Source organism: Lottia gigantea (assembly GCF_000327385.1).
Source record: "Lottia gigantea unplaced genomic scaffold LOTGIsca_74, whole genome shotgun sequence".
NCBI classification, from domain to species: domain Eukaryota; kingdom Metazoa; phylum Mollusca; class Gastropoda; family Lottiidae; genus Lottia; species Lottia gigantea.
Genome location: NW_008710478.1, coordinates 604,114 through 630,787, shown reverse-complemented (window position 1 = coordinate 630,787; position 26,674 = coordinate 604,114). Strand labels below are relative to the sequence as shown.

At 32.4% G+C, this 26,674-nt stretch overlaps 1 protein-coding gene across 1 annotated transcript in view; it reads left to right on the top strand.

The window, feature by feature from the left end:
* Positions 1-26,412, top strand: part of LOTGIDRAFT_168332 (hypothetical protein) — a gene marked incomplete at both ends in the record, with an annotated part of 29,823 nt that extends 3,411 nt beyond the window's left edge. Inside the window, 4 exons of the mRNA XM_009066215.1 lie at positions 14,894-14,966; positions 16,113-16,338; positions 26,018-26,217; positions 26,294-26,412. Coding sequence (XP_009064463.1) covers positions 14,894-14,966; positions 16,113-16,338; positions 26,018-26,217; positions 26,294-26,412 — 618 coding nt within the window. The remainder of the gene's footprint in view (positions 1-14,893; positions 14,967-16,112; positions 16,339-26,017; positions 26,218-26,293) is intronic.
* Between the last annotated feature and the right edge of the window lie 262 nt (positions 26,413-26,674).

Sequence of the window (26,674 nt, the reverse complement as noted above, 5' to 3'; positions counted from 1 at the left end):
ATGCATTCTCTGATCATGAATGAATGAATTAAAGGAATACTACCTCTTAGGATGAATAAAAAATTTGGATTTTTAAATTTGACCTGGAGTCATAGATTAAAGACAGTACCCCCTGTATAAGACAATCTATCCATAAAACTACAGTCATTCTTGAAAAAATGTTTAATGGATTCATCGTCTTATACAGGGATCTGTTGTTTAGTTATTAACCAGGTAGGTCCGCTGATAAATATGGACTCATTTTGAACAAGTTTTAGATTTTTAATTTTTGTTCATTTTCAGACAAAGTATTCCTCAAAGATTTTTTTTTTGATTTTGAGGATCAGATGATATTTCAATTTAATATAATATTGATTCCTGTTTATTCTGAAAACAATGTAGGAAGAGGAAATGTGAAAACCATATCCTTTGTGGTATTAATGTGTTACTGTCATGCAATGCATGTGCAAATCAATATCTCTGATATTATCATGTAAATTTGTAATACCTGTCAATTGTGAAAATTATTCATAATATCAAGGTTTTTTTTTATGTCAAGGTTTATGAATGCATATGACAGATGTATCAAAAATATTGCGATTTTCACAATGCTGTTGATCTGATTATATTGACAATTTTGAAAAATTAATATGAACACTCATTTATTCCAAGGAACCTAGGATATCAGCTTGGTATGTCAATCATTTTTTAACAACAATATTTTGCAAAAAGCACTAGCCAACTTAAATAAACTTTATATTTTTTAGCAAGTTACACAAAAGTAGGATTTTGTCATTGTTAAAATTTAAACCTGATTAAAAAATGAATATCACATTTGACATAATAAATACATGAAACAAAGGGAGTTAACCTTTGATATTTAATTATCATGTAAAATCTCAGCTTGAAATTTCTATTGTGTTTTTTAATGGCAGAAAATTGCTCCTGGGCCTGATATTTATTTTTTAAACAGAGTTTCTTACATTGAGTTAAGTTGACAATTTGAATAGGGGTTTTAAGTATTGTGTAATCATTCTTTTGAAAAGAAAAGCTAACCAATTATTATTGAATTGTTAATAGCCTATAACTGTTTCCTTACAAATAAAATCTTTTAAAAATAAATGATGTGTCTACTTCCTAACATTTTTTTTGTCATTATCTGGAATTATCTGAAATCTTTGATGAGTTTGAATATGACAAGTTTTCATTTCCGTGGAAACTGAGTTATTGCCCTTGGATAACTTTAAAGATAAGTAATATCGACATGTATGTATAGCAACATCATGTAGAGAGTAAGATATATCGATTGATAATAATTAATGAAGTGGAGACCCGATGAAGCCATGCTCTAACAGCAATAAAAGTTAAAAAATTCATCTATATCATGCAATGATATCAATGCAAATGCTCAAATGCGACACATATACCTATAAGAGGAAATTGAGTTATTGCCCTTGATATATCCTGAAGAGAAGCCACAATAAAAGTTAGTATATTAATCTATATCATGCAATGGTTGTGCTCAAATGCGACAAGTGTACCAATAAGAGAAATTGAGTTATTGCCCTTGCAATAGTTAGTAAGATGAAGTTAGTGATGAAATATATCCTGTAGAGAAGCCACAATACAAGATAGTATATTAATCTGTATCATGCAATGGTTGTGCTAAAATACATTCACATAAGAGCAAAGAGTTATTGCCCTTGAAATATGAACTGTTAATGATGAGTAAAATAAGTAATAAAATATGTCCTATGGAGACACCATGCTCTATAAACAATAGAAGATGGTTAATAACAGTCTATCATGCAATAAAGATATTGATATTGTTAATATTTGTACTGTATTTTAGATGATTAAGTGTTAAAAATAGTATAATACCAAAGAGAAAACTGACCTCATTTGTAATTATAAGACTTATACAAGTACAGAGTTGGCAAAAAAAGTAACGGAGACAAAGGGGGGCCCTGAAAGAATGTTTTCGGGCTAAAATCTCATAACTAGGCTAGAAATTCGGGCCATCTCAGATATTTCGCCCCTCTTTGGACGTAAACCTGGCTCCGCCACTGGGCAAAAATGGTCAGCCATCCTCTGCAATATTCTATAGATGAGGATGATTACTGAATAGTGCTGATTTGAACTTCTGTTGATGTATCAATTTAACTTTATTGTTGAAAAATATTGTAAATATATGAATAAATTGGAAGGTACTAACAGTTTCAGACTATGTCTAGTATGAATATGTTCAGAAATAGTAAACAAGTCAATAAATTGAAAGGTAGCAACAGTTTAGGGCTAAATCTAGACTGGTATAAATATGATCTATATGTTTATACTACAGAGAAAATCAGGAATTACTTTATTGCATGCAGTTATTTTTTTTACAAACTGCTGCTTTTAATTTTGTTTATCTCCTCTCATGTCAGCATTTTGATGGAAGTATTTTAACAAGAACACTTATTTGTCTATGTGATAAAACACCTAAAGTTTTCATTAGAAAGCCTTTAAAAATGAATCAAGCTTTTATTAAAAAGTGTCCTGCGGCAAAATTGTTTCTTTGACAATTACTTGAAGGAAGTTGAAAAACTCTTCACAGCATTTCTTGTCAGAATTGGTCAAATTGATTTGTAAAACATTAAATTTTTTCTCAAGACATGTCACATGCATGCACGCACATGCGTCTGAACACAAAAGAAGTTAATGAGAGAGCTCTTCAAGATAATTGTACACAGCAGTAGTGTGTCTCGTTATTTTGAATGTTAAAATGTTTTGGGAACCCCCAGAGAGCTAAAACCACTTCCATCAATAATTAAGTTCCGTGCTTCAAAAAAATTCAAAAGTTCATCAAAGGTCAATTAATGTCAATTTTGATTCAAGACAATTTGGAACTTTGTAATTGAATTTGATTCCTGAAATTGATGCGGAAACTTTCTGGAAATCTAGAATTCATACTGATAGAAAAACTGAGCTGTGTGTGGTATTTAGAGTGAAGAAGTTCCTTAAACCTCTTTAAACGGCCAAGGTCACAAGTAATGGCTCCGCCTCTGCTCTTTAGTGGAGGTTGAGAAGAATCTAAACTTATAGAAATTTAATAAATGGAACAGCATTCAAGGTGATCAGACTGTATTTTACTAATTACTCTGGTTTTAACAGGAATTCAAACCCATTTAAAAGTCATGGTTTACTTATAGCAATAAAGCAATCTTAATATTATTGAAAAACAGGATTTTTGATTTTGAATAGGTCCTAAGGAAGTTGAAATTGAGCATATAAATATTAGTGCTGTATCATGCCACCATACAATATATCACGATACAAGGATCACAATATGATGCATATCGTGATACAAGCCTAACAATTGACACACGACGTTGCGATAGGATACGCATATTGAGGAACCATTAACATTGCTATTAATACTTTGATGTTTTTTCCTTGAAAACATTCTGAAATAAGTTAAGCAAATTTCTCAAAAATGAATTTTCAACTTTGTCAGAAGATACTTTAAGAAATTGACAGGAAAAGATTCTAAATCTCTGCATTTTTAACACTTTCTCAGTTTCTGAAATGAATTCTGCATTTTTTGTTGTATTGTGTTCAAACACTATGACACTGAAAAATTACTCATTGATTGTAATGTCGTTCACTTTGTCAATTTGCGAGTTTTATTTGTTTTGTCATCATTGAATAATTAATAATTCTTGTAACTATTTGTTGTAATTTGGCAGCTCTGATTAATACACAGTTGCCAGATTAGCTATGTTTACTTTTCGTCCATAAATTGAATGGGTTCGACTGTTTTTATTGTTCTGCGTCTGAAACGCAATCAGGAGTCAGACGACACTGAGACAGATGGCGCTAGGAATCAGTTACCAATGAATACCGAGTGTAAACACTATTTACGAGCATTGATCATGATCGTGTATTTGATCGGAGATCGTTTAAGATTGCAGACAAATACTGTATTTATCTGCTCAAACGATTGAAAGCTATATTTGGCCATGATAAATATATCTACAGCTCTAACAAAAAATTAAAATTGGGCAGATGGAAGTACGAATCAGATACTACATGCGAGAATAGAGAAGTAAAGATGTTTCTCACTGAAGATCAACAAATAGTATCTTATCTGTTTGGATTTGTTCAAAATTTTATGGAGTTCAGGTGAGCTGGATAAGTGGCCAATTCCAAAACTGAAGGACAACTTACTAGCATTATGTTTTGCATCGACACTTTAAGGAGGTCACTAAAATGATCATAGTAAAGAAATTCAAATCTATAAAATAAAATAACAACCTGAAAATTGGACAGATGGTGCCAGGATTCAGACACCAATAAATACCAGGAGTAAACACTATTTACTACCATTGATCATGTTTGTGTATTTGATCAGAGATTGTTTAAAGTTATGGACAAATACTGTATTAACCTCTCAAACATTTCAGATATGACCAATTCCATTTGGAGGGAAAACAATGCAACAATGAATTTTGCTCAAGGCTTAAGAATGCTACTTAGAGACTGTTATCATTGTAGTAAAAATAAAAATTCATCTTAAGATATTAGGGTTTGCATCAATAAATGGGCTGAATGTTTGACAGGACCATGTCATTGCAGTGTATTGGACATTATTCTCACCCATATTCAATAAATAGGTTATATCCTTACAATATTTAAAGTCTTTCTACAGAGGTGATCTAACAATCTTATTACAATGCAGCAATTGTTATCCATTAGTTGTAAAGTTCTACTATTTCCAATGAAAACAATGGTAACTGGGGCTCATAGCTAAATTCTAGGTTTTTTTCCCTCCCTTACCTTCATCATGTGTGAAACTTTGCTGGGCTGAAAATATTATAGTTGAGTTACAGTTTCAATCAAAACTTGATGACAGGTGTTAGAAACATTGAAAGTTATAAATATTCTAGAAGTATCTATCAATAATAATTGTCTAATTTATCTATAACATATGTTTCTAATATGCTATTGAAGAATTAGTTTCAACTTGATTCCAAATGGTGTAAAAGGCTGCATATCATTGGTCCAAAATATCTAGTTCCTCTAGATGTAAGTGTCCATGCCAAGGATAGTAATGCCAGATGCAGGCTTAATTTCTGAGCTGAACCTTGACCCCTAAAAATATTGAGGTCAATATTATATCAATAACTGTGTCTGTCAATAATGACGTCTGATGTATGATTAGTTGAAGACTTATGAGGAATTAGTCTGATTGATTCCACGATTGATTGGAGTAATTTAACTGCTGAACTATCGTGCTATCAATACCTCCAGGACATCTGTCCACTGATAACTTCAAATTACCATTGACAGGAGTAGGCCATTTCAATTAAAACTTAACTGTTGTGTCTGTACTCCAAAAATTCATAACTTTTAATTCTGTGTAAATAAAATTGTAAGAAATCTTGACTATCAATTGATCAGAGTTCAGTAATTACTAATATATTTACAATTATTTTTAACTTGCAATAAGTATGCATTCTATTGAAATTTAAATTTTATACAACTCTTCAGAGTATCTTTAAATTTGCTAATTTGGACCCATAAAGATGACTTGCCAGACCTTCAAATGCAACCATACAACAGACCTGTTTAAATGCATCAAAGATGGCAGACTAAAACGATTTGAATTTTTCTTCTCATATTTTTTGTAAATTAAACTCGGTACTGTAACAGATGCCTATTATGTTTCATCTCTTTCTGCCAGGCAAGGTCTACCTAATTAGCATAACTAATTAAATTAAATCGTTAACGAACTTCACTTAACAGTTATAATTATGCTGGGTTTTTTAAAAAATGTTTAACATGCTTCGTTTAATTTTTAACATATGCCAAGGTTATTCATGAGATATCCTGTATGTTGAACTAATTCTTTAACTTTGGTTTCAATTAGTAAAACTATAATCTTTTAGATTTTGATACCTTCATTATTTAAGATTTTCAACTGTTGAGGAATGTTTTATGTATGTATGTTGCACATAAAGCCTTAGTTTGTCGTCTTTCCACCTAGCATCACGGCCAGGTAAAAACCTTGTTGGAAATCTAATTACACTACGCTGGAATCCTAGGTTAGTTAGCAAGCATTAAACTCACTGAGCCACCATGATCAAGTACAGAACCTAAGATGTTATAAGCAGTGATAATGTAGCAGTAGTTTTGCAAGAACCATAGGTGTCTGACTGAAAATTTGAAAGATGCAGATCGACTCTAGAGTGTATTCAATTCACTTTTTGATTAGCTGTTTTTTAAGTAGCAATTCCATATAGGGTCTACCAGGAATATTCCTGTGCTTTGCTGTGTAACCACTATATACCTTTCCAGCTTATATTTTAAGGCATATTTTAACTGATTTGACCCTAGAAACCAATCTGTGTGGCCTCCTTGTTTTATCGTTAAAAAAATATAACCTCCGTATGATTTTAACATTAGTAAAATGAGTCGACAAATTACTTGATGGTTTTTAAATTTGTAAAGTTATGTCAGTGTTTCTACACATTTAATATTAAACGACAAAGAACATAGCTAGGGTGCCATTTTGTCAGATGCATACGATAAACAGTAATATATAGGTTGAATCTTACCACCCACTGAGTTTTACCAATATCTTAAAAACTTCTCCACTAAAAGGACCCCTTTGTTAATATTTTGATGTTACTGTAATTTTACAGTGTGATATTGTATAACCCTTATCTTTGACTCAGAGCCAGATCTCTTTGAATTGACTCAGGATACTGAATAATCAAATTACGCCAAATTACAGTCCTAAATGGCAAAATCAGCACCCGTATTCTCGAAACGATCTTAGCGCTAGAATGTCCTAGAATCAATGTTAGAAGATAAGAACTTAGGACATCCTAGCGCTAAGATCGTTTCGAGAATACAGGACCAGTAGTTTATGTTACAGGGCAGGCTAATTGGGAACATTGTATACAAGGGTAACCATTTTTTTTTTAAACTTTGGAAAAGTCCTGGATAATCTTCCACAGACAGAAACTTTATTCATTCAAAATTCAAAAGAAATCTTGTTGTCTAACTTCCCATAAACATTTTGAAAATATAGTGTCAAGCATCAATCTTTCATTAAAGCAGAAATGGAATAAATGATGTGAAAAACAAGTTGGTGTATATTACTGTGCCCAGCAAGGTATCATTAAAACTTTGTTTTAACAAGAAAAGAAGTTATTTATAAAGAATTTAAATTACATCAATTTGATATCCCTACACGTGGACAACTTTCACCAATTTAAAATCTGTTCGGCTCATTTTGGTCTTGAAAAATAATCAAAAACATTTTAAAAATGTGTCTTCAATTTGCTTTGACTGGTGGAACGAAACATAAAAATTACGAGAAACACATTGTTGCCATGATTACATCATTGTTTAGTCACATGGTACAACAAAAGATCGCATTTCGTTAACAGGTTTATGACTTCTCGTTTCCAAGCAAAACAATGTCATGTTTATTGAAATGCTTGATGGGAAATGCACGATTTCTGAATGTTTTTTTGAAGTCTGCAGATGTTGAACAATATCAGATTTTTAAAAAAGTTGTGGGTGTGTTTTAGACATTATCGCTATTTAGTATTTCTAAGTCTCATCTTTTGAAGACAGCTGGAATTTTGACATTTTTTCTGTTTTTATACAGCTGTGTCTAGTTGTCTCTCTAAATAAAAGTTACCTTTTGTCTGCAATGATTTATTTTGATTTCTCAAACTCACAAGATTCATTATGTAACAGTTTTCAGATTATTGTTCCTATTTTAAATCTGCAGATGAGAAAAAGACGACCTGTGAGAAAAGATCTTAGATTGTAAAATTTGGAAGTCAACTACAGGCTGTACATGTTAAAGAACTGGAAATGGAAAATGAGTAGGCTTATGCTATATTTTTCTTATTGCATACTGCGTGCAGTTACCTATTTGCCCAATCAGATTTGAAAAAAAGGAACTTTAAACTTCATTTCCTTTCAAGTCTAGAAACAGTCTATAACCTTACAATAACTAAAAACTAACAGTCTCATAACAAATATCTCATTGGAAGTAAATCTATTAAATGAAGCCCCATAACATTATATTTCCCTGCTAGTAATAGATAAGCTATTTCTATTTCTCATGATTTATAGACTCCTCTCTTTAAATTGTGTTATTTTATTTTCCAGACAAATCTATCTGACAAATAATTCAATTTTATGGAAAAATGTTCAGATTTTGGCAAATCAATAAATTGGAGATATAGCTATTAATACTGTTATGACACATGATATAAAAGTTTCCATAAAGTGTGATGATGTGGACACACAAACTGTTTTTATCACCGACAAGAATCTTGAGTAACTACTATTGTTTTGGAATTCGGGATTTGTTTTGTGTTTCGGATCATTAGTTCTTCATTTATACAAATTCACTTTAATTTTATGATCATCTCCTGGTTACGAACAAATAGTGAAAAACGACTGACTGGAGATATTTTGTTTCCTTGTGTTCCCGCAGTCAATTGGTGAAACCTGTCACAAGGGTCTAGTCTGCGCTAAAAATCGCCGTCCAAAGCTGTACTTGCAGCGTTAGCTGTAGAAGGAAAGAAACAACCATGTTTTTACAATGAAACAACATATACATCAATTCGTTTCAGAAAATTTATGCCCCATGGGTAGTCAAAAAAAAAGTGAGAAAAAAGATGGCGGATCATGGGGGCCGCCATGTTTGTTGACAACTAGATCGCAGTCAATCGGGGTAGTTTCGAAGTGAATATTCTGCAATTCTTTAAATAAATTACGACAATTGAAAGGGATGTTTTGTACCAACTTAACATCCCTTACGTTTATTTTTCCTGGATATTCTATGCGTCATTAGGAATAAAATGACAGCTTTGACCTAATTTCCCAAGACTTTCTCCCAAGCAACGATGGCGGGTTTGTTGACATCATACGTCACGTTATAATGACGTCATCGTTATAGATGATTACTTTTACGCCTTTTAGAAATTTCTCTAGATACCTTATAAAAGATTGTCTACAGATCTTATATTCATACCTTCACACATATGATTAGAAGACAAAATAGTTTGCATTACATACAGATCAGGTTGAATTTCTTTTATTAATTATTGTTATTTTATCAATAACCTGCGCTCTCATTCAAGGCCATGCTTTCATTCATATTAAAGATTAATCCATGTGATTATCAATTGTTATATATTCTGTTATATTATATTCTCTGAATGTTTCATCTGATGACGACACATGTAATTTGTGTTGAAACGTTATATGTTTAATATATTATTAAAGAAGTGTGTTTATTCAATAATATTGTCTTGTGTTTGTAATATATAGTTATGACAGAAACATGTAGACTAATATAAAGTCGTGTTGACAATCCAGAGATCCTTATATCTGCACGCTTTTTATCTGAGAACAGAAAATTGCCTGCTGATCTCATTGCTCTTGTTGCCTCTACTTAAAGCTGAGAAATGATTTTTAAATTGACATGTAGGATTAGAAAAGGGAAGCTATCAACAGCTCAGACAGATCAAAGTTTTATAAATTCCAGTCTGATTAATTGTTGACCTTTATCACAAGAATTTCAAAATGGCAGTAGACATATTTATTGTGTGGTGGATTAGTTTGTAGAAGTAGGGAACACGGCAATTGCTCTTTTATATCAATTTTTGATTGTTCAAGTTCTAATAAGTTATTAAGACTCTGGGACAATAGTAACCCTGCTGATTGAATAGTGTCTCAGTTATTATTAGACACAGGGTTCAAGTTTTAGAGGAAGATTTAAAAATAGTATTTCAAGGCTATTTAATAACAATTGGTTTAACAAGATTTTAACCCAGATGATTGAAAAGTGTTGTTAGTTGAAAAAGGGTCAATGTTGTGAACAAGAAGGTTCTATGGTGTTATGACTATGGATTCACTCTAAAGGTATGAATAGAATATGTATGTTGTCTGGTACTATGTACGATGCGGGATTAACGATACAGTAGATAATAGAAGAAACAACGTACAGGTTTGGACAGGGTGTGGACATGATTCGCTTCAACTACATCGATAATCCTGCACCGTACACCTCACCGAACAGTGTGCATCGAATATTCCTTCTTTTAGTAAAAATCAAACATCAATATTATGCCATTGTCCTTGCAAAATTTCCTCCACTGCATGGTATATTTGCTAAAAAGTTTACTGTCATTTTTACCAGGGCTGTTTATTTATTTTTTTGTCATATTATTGACATTTGAGATTTTTCTGGCTGGGATTTAAACAAAAATTTCCTGAATTTTTAATATTTTCTCCAATTAAAGGGGCATTCCACTTTGTGCAAAAAGCACAACGAACTTTAAAAGGTTACGTTACCTTTTATGTAAAGTTTTCATGTTAAAAAAATCAACGGTCAGATACATTATGGGAGACCTTTCTCCAGAGTTTGGTTTATAGTTTTCACATATTTGAACAAAAAAATTTTTCGACCTACAAAAAAAAGCAGAATGTCCCTTTAAACTATGGCATGCGTTTCATCTTCTATATAATTCAGCAGATTAATATCTGAAAGCACCGGCCAATTTAAATAACAACAGTTATACCGTGTATATTTTTCACATATTTTCTAAAATTGTTTAATTTCATGCCTATTATATTTTATCTAAGTGGGAACAGTCTGTAAAAATTTTCTATTTATTTTTATAGCTTTGAAAATGATTTGATGTCTGAGGTTTTTTTAGAATTTATCGCAAATTTTGATAAGAAATGTCACAAGGCCAGTTTATCTTGTCACTTTTTTATGCTCTGCAGACGCTCTAATTTCTGCTGTTCTATTATTCCGGAAATTGGATTTTTAAAATTTTTTTTCATGTATTATTAGAGTTCGAGTTATGGTAATTTTTGTCAAAAGCTATGTGGCGAAGTCATTGATCTAAATTTTGAATTTGGGTTGAATTTTTATTATGTGTTCATTGATGTTTAATTTCTGCTGTTCAGGAAATTGGTATTCTTGTAAAAAAATTTGAAGAAAACAGTGTAGTCATATTTTATGGAAAATGCAACACAGGTCTATGTTTGAATCAGTCTTTATATTTATGTTTTTCAAACTTAAATTCAGAACCCAAGCTGGGTGTGTCACAAGTTGAGCAAGGTCATGACCCCTTGTCAGTTTAAAATCAAAGAAACAAGCAGGCTTAATTCTCTCATTGCTTTATAAGATACAATTTTTTTCCCTCATTGCACACTACATGGCAATACAGAAGAGTAGGACGTACATTTTCTATGCTATTGCCTAGTGACAGTGAAAATTCTGATTTAAGTATCGAATCTGTAGTTTTTATATCGTTGAAAAGCTTTGTTGAAAAATTAAATTGTATTAAACTTGCGAAGTTGACAGCCAAGGGCATCAGAAACTTAACTTGTGTCAAGGAATTTATGTCAGGATTTCTTCCAAAGCCCTCTGAGAATTAGAACTACTCCCTAATCCAATTGTTATGGATGCAATTCAATTCAAATTTCCTTTGACACGATTTTATCCAATATTCTGTAAATATTAGTGACAATAAAATTGTGAGAAAATGGATAGTCGTCTTCAATCAAATAAAAATAAATTCAATTGATAAGAATCTATAGTTCCGAATTAATTTGACCCTTTGACCTTTTGTTATGAAAATCTCCAGGGAACCTCCATTACGATCTTCATAGGGTTAGAGGCCATTTGTGGCATATTAATTAAATCTTTTGTTTCCGCCACTTTGTCCGATTTCCTCTTAATAGACATTGAAATGACCACAAGTAACCCCTGGATAATTGGATCTTGCTAATTATTGTAGTCTTGGGTAATTGGTCTTAAGTTGATTCTTCTGTTATTGAATCTGAAATCTTTAACATTTCGTGGACATTATTGGTCCTTAGGGTGTGATGGAGTTTCTAAATTTTATTGTGGGACCAGTTTGTTATCGAAATGTCAATTCTTTTTTTTTTTTTTTTTTTTCGATTTTTACACACCTTCCTGAGCTTAGACTACAATAGTTGCAGCAACCATTCAACATTCACGAACCTTAGATATAGGCGATGATGTGCATAAATATATTTTGGATCTTTTTTGCAAAACCGGAAGTGCCACAGTTCAATATATGCAAGAATAGATAATCGGCTCTAGAAGTTGTATTTTTCGGTCGATTTTCTTTGGGTTTGCATTTTTGGAATCTACTGTTAAAATCTGAAAGAATAGCAGTTTCAAAATTTCAAAATTCAAAAATTTGTCGCAGACATTTTTTTTGCCAAATTTTGCATTTTTTTCATTTTTTTTGCTTTTTGTCTGATTAATCTGAAAAAAATTGAGCAAACACAGTTTAAGAATGTAAACAAAATGGTACAGTCAAATTTTCAATTTCACTTCCGGTTTAAACAGGAAAACGATGTTCACTTCCGGTTGAATATCTTCCGGTGTAATTTGTATAGGACAAAAATTTTTATGCTGATAGGTAGACAAAGTTATGACAAAAAAACGAAGAAAAAAAAATCCGGAACAGACGTGAAACTTTGGCCGCCATTTTGATTTTTCTGAAATGATTCGATTTTTATTCAGACATAATGGCTCATCCGATTTAAATGATTTTGGTGTCAAATGAAAGAAGATAAAAAAAAACATGACATTAGGAAGCCGTTTTTTGATTCTCAATTTTGCTTTTTTGCAACATCCGGTTGAATTTTTTCAAAGTTTGAAGGGTCATATCGCGTGATCGTGAACTTTGATGACCTTGACCTTCATAAGGTCAAAGCTCATTGACCTTAGCTAGCAGTTAATACTTTGACATTTGACCTCCGACATGTACTTCCGGTTTTATAGCTGTCCGAAAACAGCCAAATTCGCAACTTTGGACTGCTCTAGCACGTGACCTATTTAACCTAGAGGGTTAATTTTTTCGGATTCTTAATGTGCTTTTCATGCTCTTTCAAATGATTTATAACAATCGTTTTTTAAAGAAAAATTGAAATTCGTGAATTTTTCAAATTTGGGTTTTTTTTTACAATATTTCTGTTTCTTTGAGCTTGGTGTGTATATATCTTATGACCTATTTTATGTAGAACATTGAAACTTGGAACACAACAAGACAATTTGAATATAAATTAACCTATGACAAAAAAGTTGAGGTGGGCGTGGCACATCCGGGTTGAATCTGCTCTTGCGCGTGATGTAATTATCGTAGAAGGTTGATTTTTTCAGAGTCTTTTGCAATTTGCTACATTTGCAAAGTCCCACTCTGTGCCACGTGTGGCTCTAGTTTTATTTTTTTTAAAACAAGAACTGGAACTTTTTTTTCTTTAGTCCTTTTCATTCCAATCGGAACATAGGGTCTGCACTGTAGATTACCATCTCGCTCTTTCCTGGGCTGTTCTCTTGGCTGCACACCAGGATTTGATGACTGGACTAGTTCTTTATTAAGTTAACATAATATGGACAAGAAAAATTGCGTTTTTACACATGGGGCACTTATTCACATATTTTGAAAGGTTTCACTCATATTGATAATGAACAGTTCTAATTCTTTAGGAATTTATGTCTGAAATTGATAACTCTTGTGCAGTCACTCCCAAAAGGTTTGGCACAAGAAAAGTGTTCACAAAAATGTTTATAGATTGGCATTTGGTCTTGATTAAACAGGCGCTGAATTTCTGAAAATCTCCTAAATTTGATTTGAGCTGTATGCTTTTCAGTTTTCATTGGCGATAACTTCAATTCATGTCTGACCAAACAAATCAGCCAAAATGCAAGAAGCAGATTTATTGAATTTATCAAGGAATTCTCCATAACGATCATAAAATTTCTTACATGACATTTGAATTTTGTGTGTCAAATTATGCCCTTTAGAGTGTTCACAAGCTAGTGTAGACAGACTAGAGATATCTGATGACAAGTATGGTCTTAATATGATAGGCACTTCATTCTTTGAGAACAAAGATTGTCCAGAATTCATTTAGTACCCTCAGCCATATTGAATCAACAAGTCTGCAGAATAAACAGGAATCAATTTAATTGGTCCTAGTCATAACTTCCAAGTCGTTAGGCAGCCATTATGATCGCTATGGTAATTATTCATGGTCAATGAGTTTGTCCGGTCAGTTTTGTCCCGAGCCTTGAGTCATCTAATGGCTATATGAGGTCATGCTCGTTACAAAAACAGGCTTAATGACTAAATTCTATGTTTGTTATTACTCATACCCCTACAGTTCCAAATGACTATACAATCACTATGTTATTTTATCTCATTTCTAATTATTGGTATTTGATGGAATTAAAATCAATTTTATTTCCTTTTCAATTTGAAAAAATTTGACTACAAAAACTACAAAATTACACCACAGAATTGCATTAACATTAGAGTGGAATAATATTAAAATCTTGACTAGTGGACTGAAAACAAACACGTCATATTGGTTGATTTACACCACAAAATTGTATGCACATTAGAGTGGAATAATAATAAAAACATTTTCTAGAGTTCAGCAAGACCTAAATCTTGACTAGTGGACTGAAGACAAACACGTCATATTGGTTGATTTACACAACAAAATTGTATGCACATTAGAGTGGAATAATAATAAAAACGTTTTCTAGAGTTCCGCAAGACCTAAATCTTGACTAGTTGATTGAAAACACACGTCATATTGGTTGATTTTTTGGGGGGTGTTTGTGAGAGTCATCTTGGGGAGCTGGAATATAATCTGAGGAAACACCAATGAAGAATTACATTGTCCTTATAACATTTTGTTATTGTTTGAATAAGAAGTCAATTTTATTCCATCTCATCTATATTACTCATCGTTAATTTTCCTGTATTTTACATGTTTCAGGTAGACTGTATTAATTTGCATGTAGATATTATATAACGTACCTGTATTTTATATATTTCAGGTGGACAATATCAACGCCTGTCTAAGTTTCCTGTCTAGTCTGGGAGTTTGTGTAGAGGGAATCAGTGCTAAAGGTAAAATAATCTATAATTGAAATATTGTTAGCAGAAATTTAAAGGATTGTTAACATCCTGATATAAATTTTACTAAAAAAGTCTTTGTCTGTAGTATGCAATCCTCTGATAATACAAAGCAAAGCAAGTATGCTGGAGAAAGCTGAAGTCAGTGACAGGGGCAAAAGGCACCAGAGGGACACAATACTATAAGTTCTGCTCTTGTGCTGCTTGACTATAAAAGGACATGGGACAGTTGCTCCTGTGTTTCTAGTATCTCTGCTGCAAAGGTTGAGTAGGAATACCCTCTATAAGGTACACAGAACACAATGGAACAAGTTCTGCCCTGTATGTTCCAACTTTCAAGGGGTGACCCAATCATGTTCAAGAGCCCTTATATTTCTAACTTTTACTAGAAAATTAACCCAGGTCATCGACAACTCTTTCAAAATAAAAAATATATAATTTCAAAACTATTTCTAACAAAATCTTGTTTTTAGGATGACAACCAGACAAAAGAAATAATCAACATGTGATAATTTCACAGAAACTAAAAAAATGCCAGATTGAAATGCATGACATAATTGAACATGTGTAGACGCCATAATGAACAGTTTTCAGTCATCAGGATAATAACAAAGTACATAACAGAGATGTTAATTATTTTTACTGACAAGATCACTGTGACCTAAACTTCTCAGACAATTCTCATTTTTTATTCTTAATATTCACTTTTTTATCATCCTTACATTATTATTGCATCAATAGAAAATGCTAAAAGTGAACAATAAATCGTTATAAAGTTCTATTAACTTACCTCTAAAGAATAAAGTATTGCACAGGTTTTTTTTTTCACTATAAAGTAAAGGCGTTGATTTTATTTGCCAGTCATGATCAACTGAGCTTCTTATATAGCTCTTACATAGATTTTACTTACAGGGTTTAAGTTTTCTTTTCCTGATAAAACTCCAGTTCCAGCTCTCTATGTCATTTTTCAAATTACCAATCAGAAAGAAGAGAGGCATGAATAAATCTAATTACAACTTGTCTTACTGTTCCTTTCCTTTCAGATATGTTAAGGGTTTTTCAGTCCCTTATATAATTTTCTGCGGCACATCCTGGCTATGTGGCTATTCATGTCTGTAATGCCGTTTGTCTTTGTTTCAGATATTAAAGAAGGAAACCTGAAAGCAATATTAGGTTTGTTCTTCAGTTTATCTCGATATAAACAACAGCAGAAGTCACAACTTGCTGCCCAGAAATCTGCTGCTGCTGAACAAGATAGGATCAACCAGACCCCAACTCCTCAACATAGTCATTTAGATACTGGTCAGTCTGGACAACCAAGTCATCCCTCTACAGCACAACTCAATGGAGGAGAGGCATTATCAAGGTAAGTGTTTTGAATCTGATAACATGGCAAATAGTCTGTCATATTAGTTAGCTCAGTGGTTCCCAACCTTTCTCACCTTCACACCCCTGGGGCAATCACCTGGACCTTTCACCTCCCAAAAATTTCATCCACATTGTTGTGCTCTCTCAATTCAAAATAAATTCTTCTCCTACACCAGTTGGCCACACCCCCAGGGAGTGAAAACACCACAGGTTGGGAACGAGGGAGTTAGCTGGTTGCAGATAGTAATATGTCATCAACCAACAACACTCCAAATGTTTTAACAGCAAAGTCATGCACAAACATTTCCCAAAAAGTAGGTTTAAGAAACTCAACTACAATAATTCAAAACTCTTTGAAAAAAATATTTAAATCTGAAAATATTGAAAACTGGAAAATCATGTCAGATAATGTTCAAAGCATCCGTTTATCAGTAAGCTGAAAGCAGGGGTTGTTATTAGCCAACAAGGCTCAAAATTATTTAACAGCAAAATCCCTGACAAACATTTCCCAAAAAGAATGTTTTAGATATCAGAACTATTTAAAATAAGGAAACTTTTCAAGTGCCACATTGTTTTAGATTTAGATTTAGTTACCTGAAATGCAGTGGCTTAACTACCATAGGGACTGGTTGAACCAAGTCCACAGGCTCCCACTTCTAAGTGGGCTCCAACCGCTAGGAAAATATGCAGGAAAGCATAATAGGTAAAAAAAAAAAAAAAAAAAAATTCCTGTGGAAGGGGCCAACCTAAGTACACGGGCCCCCATTCATATATAATAATAATAATAAAATCCTTATTAATCCAGTTACCAAAGGTTATCTTCTCTGGAATCTACTAACTACAAATAGCATATATACAAATAGCAATAATGGTATAAACATTTGGATGAAATGAATCCAATTTGAAGTATTGTTTCAACATCTGAAGACATGAAATATAGTCTTTAATTTTGAAGTCCATTAAGGCTACTTTGAGCAAGCTTCTTATGTTTCTCAGTAAGCCTAGAAAAAATTCATATCTAAAGAATAAAAACATTCTTGACCATGACCTAAAGACCTTTATAGATTAAAGCACGAACAATCCCTGTTGTATTTCAATCATATTTTTTAATCTGTCAAGAAAATTGTTTAAAATGTTCTGGTTGTCTGATTGATTGTTGTGATAAAATTTGATAAATCTCCACAAATAGATGTAATAACTTGAGTAATAGAGTGAAAAAAATCTTTCTCTTTCTCCTTCCTTTGTCTTCCATAGTGTTACTAGTATCTCAGAAATAAGATTCAGTCACCCACTTTCCCTTTAGATAGAAAGACTCATCTGGAGGATTTGAGTCACCTTTGTGGTTTTAGTGTCCAATGCCATGAAGATGACATATTACCTGAATTAATCTATTGAATGACTTAAAGTTTTAAAACATTAATCTTTCTTTATGTAATGCCAAAGAGAATTTGGTACTTACTCCTCAAAGCTGCAATGCAAAGGATCATATGTGTAGGATTGAGTTAATGGTTGTAAGCAGTAAGGGCCTCTAACACATCTCTGACTTCATATGCCAGAATTAAAATTTGGAATTCCAAACATGTGATACTTTAAGTATATGTTTACATAGAGATACTGGAATATACTTAATCTTTCTTTATCTAATGTCAAAAAAAATTTGGTACTTACTCATCAAAACTGCATTGCAAAGAATCGTTCATGTGGATGCCATGTCAATAGTATGAACTATGAATATTATGTCACTTGTAAGAAGTAAAGTCCAGCGTAAGTAAATCTTACATAAATTTAGCCGCACACGGAAGCTATCGTCTTAAGGAGAAGTGCACAAATGAATTCTGTCTGAGCTGATGGCTCGTGTGTGCGCTGGACTTAAGGATATCACTATTCAGACACAAATCTTTCTTTATTTACATGCTTTGCAATTCAGAAAAAATGACTTTGTCCTTGACATGATTACAAGGTAATTCTATTTTCTCCATGTTCTAGTTCTTTGTGATAAAACCAAATTACCAGCATGAAAATCAAAATTGAATTTTTGCCAAAATCAATGTGAGATCAGACAAGTACAATAAAATCCAATTTCCTTAATTTCCTAATAAAACTTGGACAATTTCGTTTATTTTCGGTCCAAATATTTTTTATTAGTAAGTCAATATTATGTCTGGATAAATCAAGACCACCATGTTTGTTGTCGATTTTTCATACCAACGACACATTTTCATTAAATTTTGACGTTTTTACAGATTGGTTTTCACCAATTGATAAATTGATTTTTTTTGTTCCGATGTTTGGTTTGTTGATGACTTGATAATTTTACAGCAATTTTTCATTCTTGTTTGACTTTTGGTGTCTGAGGAATCAGATTTGTCCTGTTTTTTTTCTTGTGGTTGATGTATTATCTACTATATTGTAATGAATAAGGCAAATGATATTTTCTTGAATTTATCTGCTGAGCAACAAGCATTTTTCGGTTTTTCACCCTAAATTTTTTAAGGTGTCTTTGAGGCTGTAAATATGTAGAGGCAGAGAAAGAAACTCACTTTTAGTTATATTTGTAAAATTGAAGGATTTTACATGATGTATTCATCAACTTCAGGGCAACTATCAGCTTGCAACACAGAAGAGATAGAAGTTCATCTCTTTTCATCCCAATTAATTTAAACAGAAAAAACATTTTCCATAGGAATTCTCAATTTTAACTAAAATCCAAATTACTTTTTTTCCTGGAACTTTGTCAAATTAATCAAATAAAATCAAAAATAGAAAAAGGCAGACCTTATTTAACAATGATTTTGCATAAATTTTTAAAACTGGTGAGGAAGACGTTGGAAGGTATGAGAATTTCATTCCATGTATCTTACTCTGTGTGAAGCAATTAAAACATTGCCAAGTTTTTAGTTTTTGGCGTAGGAACCAATCGGAACTGTTAAAAAAAAAAGTTCAGAGATATATATATGTGAAACTATATTGCATGATAAAAAGATTTTGGAAAAATATGGAATGATTTAAACCTAAGCATTTTAATATTTAAAATAGACAAGAAAGAATTTTAAAATTTAACAACATAGGTTCACAGTTAAGGATCCTTTCTACCAGATGGCCCTTGGCCAACCTCTTGGCATTGATCTTTCCTGGATTATATGTACCCATTTACAGCTGGGTTGTGAGTGAAGATGACTTGTTCAAGGTCATCAGACTTTCACAAGCCATGATGTACAAGACTACTGTTTAGACCCGGTAAAAAATGCAATAGACCCAATTGCCAAATGAGATAAAGCTGGCTTTTTGCATTTCCTCTGGTCAAGTGAAAGTCAGCTTTAAGCTAGCTTCATGCTTTCAGTTGGCCCCCCCTATAAATTGTCAAGCGCAAAAAGAGAGGTTTTCGGTTCCCAAACCATAACGGTTCGGCAATTTTCCCAGTGGAAACACACGAAAGCTAGCTTAAAGCTAACCTTTTCCCTCAGTGGAAACACAGTTTATATTTCTAAGCCAAACCAACACTAGAATAACATGACTGAGTGAATGATTAAACCATGTGTAAGAATTATCCTAACCATATCATTCTAACCATATCAAACTTTATTACACCAGTAAATCAATTATACTTCTTTCTGTCAGAAATTATTAATTCTTTATGTATTAACTTGTAACTTATTTAATTTAGCTATATATTAACAAGTATTACTTGTACTTACATGCTATTACTTAGTAACTATATAACTATTTACTTTGCTCATAACTGAAAAATAGCAGGCTAATGCTGCTGTCCTAGCAAAACTTCCCTCATCGCACCCTGCATGGCGATGTCAGTCTTCATTAGCTCACATGGTGCAGAAAAGTAAGGCTTAAAACTCCATTCGTTTCATTTCATTTTTTTTTTAATTTGTTCATATGCTTAATGTTTAGTTTTGGAAAGTAAACTAGCTGTCCTTTTTACGGTTGTGTATCCGAAAACAGCCACTTTGGGATTCCAGAGCCCAAAACAAAAGGGCACCCTCCATGTGCTGTGTTTCTGGAGGTACCTTGCACAAGTTTCATTTCATTTTTTTTTTAATTTGTTCATATGCTTAATGTTTAGTTTTGGAAAGTAAACTAGCTGTCCTTTTTACGGTTGTGTATCCGAAAACAGCCACTTTGGGATTCCAGAGCCCAAAACAAAAGGGCACCCTCCATGTGCTGTGTTTCTGGAGGTACCTTGCACAAGTTTTGTTTCATATTTTTTCAAACTTTCCTTATGGTAAGGATATGAATAATTAATACCTTATAAAATTTTGCATGCTGCCAAATTGAGTATCCTACAACAGTCAAAAGTATCAGTGCTGGTTTCTGAAGATTTATGAGGCATATTGCTCCAGTGAGCTGCTCACTATTGTCTTTTTCAAACTCCCCCTTTTCATACTCCCCCAACGACTATGATACAAATATTTTATACTCTGTAAATTACCACATACCCTTTGATTTTCATACAACGGTCGGAAGTATCAGTACTGGTTTCTGAAGATTTACGAGGCCCCTTGCACCAGTGAACTGTGCAGCTGATTGCTTGTCTCATCTGAGGATTTTTACATTTTGATCTAATCTTCGTCTGAAAATTTAATTAAATTACCTCGTTGGTTGTTCTTTGATATTTTATCACCGTGATTTAATAAAAGGCATTTAAATCAATTTATCTTATGAAGTGTTGTTTTATCTGAAGCCTGCACCGTGCATGTTGTCTGCAGTACACTGCTCCGCTGTCCTAATATTTGAACAGTGAATAAATCTCAACGGAGATATTAAGAGAAATTTGTTTTATAAATAAATGATGGTGAGCTTCATGAATTTTAATAAAAAATTATTGTGATTACATGACCAAACTGGCAACAAAATGAAATGAATTGATCAAGTTTTATGTCCTATTTTTCTACACCTGAATGGGCTAATGAAGATGTGTAATATATGCAATCAATAAAATTTTGCAAGGACAGCGATTTTGATTTCTGATGTTTCTTCACTTTATTGTGCTATAGCAGTGTGCATTGAAGGAAATTTTGCCAGGATTTATAACATGCATAGCCTGTAGCATACGGGGTCTCAGTTTATTGTGCTATAGCAGTGTGTACTGAAGGAAATTTTGCCAGGATTTATAACATGCATAGCCTGTAGCATACGGGGTCTCAGTTGAAATAATGGCAAGAAAGCTATTTTCATAAAGCAGCATTGTGCACCAATTTTCATGGTATGTTATTGTGAAATATTTATATAATGATTTTAATGAAGAGTTAGTAAGGGGAGAACATTTTAAAAAGTAGGCTGTTTTTAACAAAAAATAACCAAATGAAGTTAACAAAACAAGGATTACTACTTCAGATAGTATTTGATTTTAGTGTAAATTTTACAAAATCGATTCAGAATTTTTGAGGAAGGAACCCAAAATCAAGCATGAAGACAGCTAAGAGCTGTATTCAGACATGACAGGCAAACACATTAAATTAAATAGATAGAAGCTGATGAAAGAATACAGCAAAAAAGATGTCAAATCTGACTTTTTGCGAGAAAATCCCTGAAATTCTCAGAAATATTGGAAGATTGTAATAATAGGATTAATTATAAAATGATAAAGTCGATCGAAAACTTCGTAACAAGATTATCGTAAGCCGTTCCAAATTGCAATATGATGAATGGTTGCATGACTCATTGGAACTCTTCGATAAAAGAAAACAATAATGGTCTTCTATACTGCAGTAACATTGTGTCAGAGACTAAAAAATACAAATTACTGGCAGTGTCGTATTTTCTGCTTCGAATAAAATGCATTAAAGTTGTCCACGAAGAATTTAAAAACCATCAATTATCAATTTATCTTTCGCCTTCGACTGTCATCGTTTTTGTCCTCGGAAATCCTCTAGGATATTTCTGTGTAGATTTTGGTTAATTGGAACAAAGTGTATTTAAGTTTGGTTTTCCCATGACATTTTGTTTGTGGTCTGTTTTACTCATTTTCGGCAAATTTTGTGGTTTTTGAATTTAATCCTTAATTTGTTTCTTTTTGTTTGAATTGTTGTCTAGTTTTCATCACTTTCCTCTTTGCTTATTCAAGAACAGGTGTTTTATACAAATTTCATTTCTTTTTCCAGAATTCATCTCCTAGCCGGATATTCTTGAAACGATCTTAGCACTAGGATGTGTACTTACCATTACCTTTCTTACCATTACCTTTCTTACCATTACCTCATTACCTTTCTTACCATTACCTTTCTTACCATTACCTTTCTTACCTTTCTTACCATTACCGTTCTTACCATTACCTTTACCTTTCTTACCATTACCTTTCTTACCATTACCTTTCTTACCATTAACTTTCTTACCATTAACTTTCTTACCATTAACTTTCTAAATGTTCCATTTCACTTCCTTTATGAATACGAATGAATTCTGGTATCTGATGACAACATGTGTAAATTGTGTTGAAATGTTATGTACTTTGTTATTAAAGAAGTGTGTTATATCATAATATATTCCTTGTGCTTTCTGTTATAAATATGAGTAGGATAAATATTACTTTAACAAATGATTCAAATATTTTAACAATGTGGACTATTTGAAAATTATGCTTACACTTCACTTCACAAATCTAATTGCATCATGTGCCAAAATGGTGCTCATCCTCGCTAGACACACCTGCCTCAGTTACGTCCAAACTTGTAGACATGTGCATTTATCATGCTTTTACATCTTACTCTGTTATTCATCTCAGAAACGAAATGACTCATATTGTCTTCTTGGCCAATTTCATTTTTAAAATTCTCATTTTCTTACTTTTAACAGAAGTGGAATAATTTCTCAAGTCATGTCCCAAAAAAGGTTGAAATCAATATACCTTTCCTCTGCTTCACATTATATACTGCAATCTTCATGTTAGAAATTAAAATCAATCCTTAAGTTATTAGCGAATATCATTTTCACTTTTTCTCACGCCAGATTTTATTTTCGCTCTAGAAAATTTTACGAGTGACTGATAGTTCGGTGAAAATACACATCCATTAGGCTTTATATCTGGCGGAAAGTATTTCTCGGAAACTCGTTAATTGAAAGATTCTGGTTACACTCGGTTAACTCGACTCATCGCTATTGACGACTGACAGTTATGATTGTGACTCATATTCCTCAGAAAAAAAGAGAAAAAATCGCAAGATTTCTCGTAAAAGTTATCATTCAAAGTGAAGTATAAAAGACGCTAATATGTCCATTCTGTCAGTTAGGGTTGTAAATAATCCGTGAAATTTCTTTGTGGAGATTTCAAGATGTTCAAACTAAAAGGATATGAAATTACTACTGATTGATCTGCCATGTTAAAATAACTGAAAAATCCAGAAAAAAAAACATGGAGAACATTTGATTAATGATGGAAATTGTTGACCCCATTTTATTTAATGATCACCATGGTAATGATGTCTTTTATCCTTTAACTCAAGCTGGATAATCTTTATCTTTATCCACAAAAATACTGGTTGATCACGTCTTTTTCTCTGATTTCAAAAGGGAGATTATTAGGAATTCCTTTTATGTATCATCGTCATTCTAAACTGCTGAGAAAAAAAAGTGTTATCTTCAATCGCTTCTGAACTATTTTCTTACTTTAAACATTCTCTCTTTTTATATTAAAAAAACGTAACTTTTTAAGAAAAAACTTAATTTAGGATTAAGAGAAACTAATAAAAAAAATCACAACTATTGAGCACAATTGAATTTGAACTAACGAAAAAATTTGTCTAAAAGTAGCTGTTATGTGACACTTGAACAGAAAAAATTCACAAAATCCCTCATTCAAAACAAAAAATTTAAAGACTTAGGAAGAAAATGTACGTTTTAATTCTTTATCGGTTCAGCTTTGAACTTTTAACATGGTCTTTCTTGTAATTAATTTAATCTCTTAACTTCTAATCTTGCTGATAAAACTGAAAGTAAAAACTCATGTTTTAAAACATCTAAAAATTTTGTGGAATGGAATCTTTCACTAAGGAAATTGGTCTAGTAAGGCTTAATCAGTAAGAAAAAATCATATTTTAAAACATCTAAAGACATTCTGGAATAGAATCTTTCACAAAATTTGAAAAAGGTTCTGAAAAATCTGTCTTTAAGTTGGCCTAATCAGTTTCAAGGTTTGAATTAAACTACATGATGGACCACTGTTAGCCTCGTTAAGATTTACCACAGTCATATCAAGTTTGCTCCATTGAGTTTTAAAAAATCCTGGAAAGGGAATTTTGGAAACTGAAACAAGTGACTGAAAATATGGAACAAAACAAAACATTGTACTATTGTTTGTCATAGTGATTTATTGTATTAAGATTATATATATATATAGGTTCATTTATTCTCACTATCAGAATTGTAGAACTGTCTGGAGATAAGAGTCTACAAATACTTCACTCGAATTGTTGAAATCAGAATGAAAAATAGTATTATTGTCTTGATATCAATTGAAAGATCATAAAATTGTCATGATATATGAGTCTACTTGTGTTTCTTTGGTTAATATATTGTTGTAGTTAAATAAAAAGTTTGGAAAACCGTCCTCAGATAAGAGACTACAAGCACATTGTTGTATTAGGTATCAAGGCGTGAATGCCGACACTGGGCCGACTCTTTTTTCTTTCCTTGAGAAGGATTCAAACCCGAGGCACCCAATCGAATAGCAAACGACAACCCAACTCGCCACTGACTGAGCTATTCCACTCCAACCCAGCGTTAGAGAGAACAATCTGGTAATAAGAGACTACCAGAATTCTAGATCTAGATTAAGGAACAGTCTGGTAATAAGAGACTATCAGAATTCTAGGTCAAGATTACGGAACAGTCTGGAAATATATAGCTACAGTCTTGATAAATGAGGCTACCTCATTCTAGATCCAGATTATTAGTCTGGAAATAAGAGCCTACCATTATTCTTCATTGAACTTAAGTAATAGTCTGGAAATAAGAGACTATCAGTATTTCTAGGGTGACTATTAAGATTAGACAAGGAGGTTGTTGGGTGGCATGAATTAAAAGAACTGTCAATGATAAGAATTATAGTCTGTCTGATTTATATCTAAACAGTTTGTTTTTTGTTTGCGAATGAAACAAAATTTGACTAACTAAAAAAGACTTCATTCATACCATCTTGAATATGAAAGATTAAATTGTACTATCTACTATGATGTTCAGTGGTAATGATAATTAAATATCCTTGAGATCTAAGATACTGAATCAAAGATGCAAAAAATATTGATTTATGGGTGCCATGGGTAGAAATTGCGAATGTTAAAATTTTCGTGCACCTTGATTTTTGATGACAGTTAGTAATTGCCAGTTCCCCACTTTGTTCTCCTTTTTAGCAAAGACTGGATCAAGTTGATTGTAGATGTTAAAAGTGTAAATATCAGTCAGATTCAGAATTAACCTGAAGTAATCGCACTCTCAATATTTTTATTTATTGAACTTCCTGTATCTGATGGCAATCAGTGGCAGAGTCAGGTTTACTTATATGGGGGCGAAATATCTGAGAGTGTCTGAATTTCTAACCTAGTTATGAGATTTTTCCCCAAAAAACTTGCTTTCGGAGCTGCCCCCCTTTTGCTTCGCTACTGATTGCAATGGCTTTGTCAGTTTGAATTTTTCTGAATAGCGTTAACATATTATATCTTTAATTTCAGGTTACCCAGCCCTTTTAAAAACAACAACAAAAACTCAGCGAATACACCCACCAAAGACTCGCAGGGATCTAATGTTCCTGTCAGCAATGCAAATGTATCGTCACGGAAACAATCATCACAAGGTGCTCACTCAACTTCCAATGAAAAAGCTCGATCTCATCAAAACCAACAGAATAATATATTACAAGTTACTTCAGCAAGTAAGTTTGTTTTTTATTATAATTTACAAAGCCAAACAAAACCAACACATATACCAAAGAATATGGTTTTTTTTAGCTAGAATGTCAATTTTTTATCATTTACAAAGCCAAACAAATCCAAAGTATAAACCAAAAGATAAGTCTGGCTTCCTTCACAAACAAAATCCCCAAAATCAAATAGATCAAAATGAATAGACAATTAAAAACAACAGTTACAATTGCACTGTTTGTTACATTAAAATCATATTACATCAAGATGCCATTAATGAGATATTGGAATTCTAAATTCAACATACATCTAACATACATCCTTTACATGTACATTATCCATTAAATAAAGCAATATTCATTTAAATTGATAACTACTTTGAAACAATGAAATTTATAGATGAGTTGCTCATCTGGGTCTGATTTTGAACATACATAAACACAAACAGTCCATATTCTCAAAAACAAA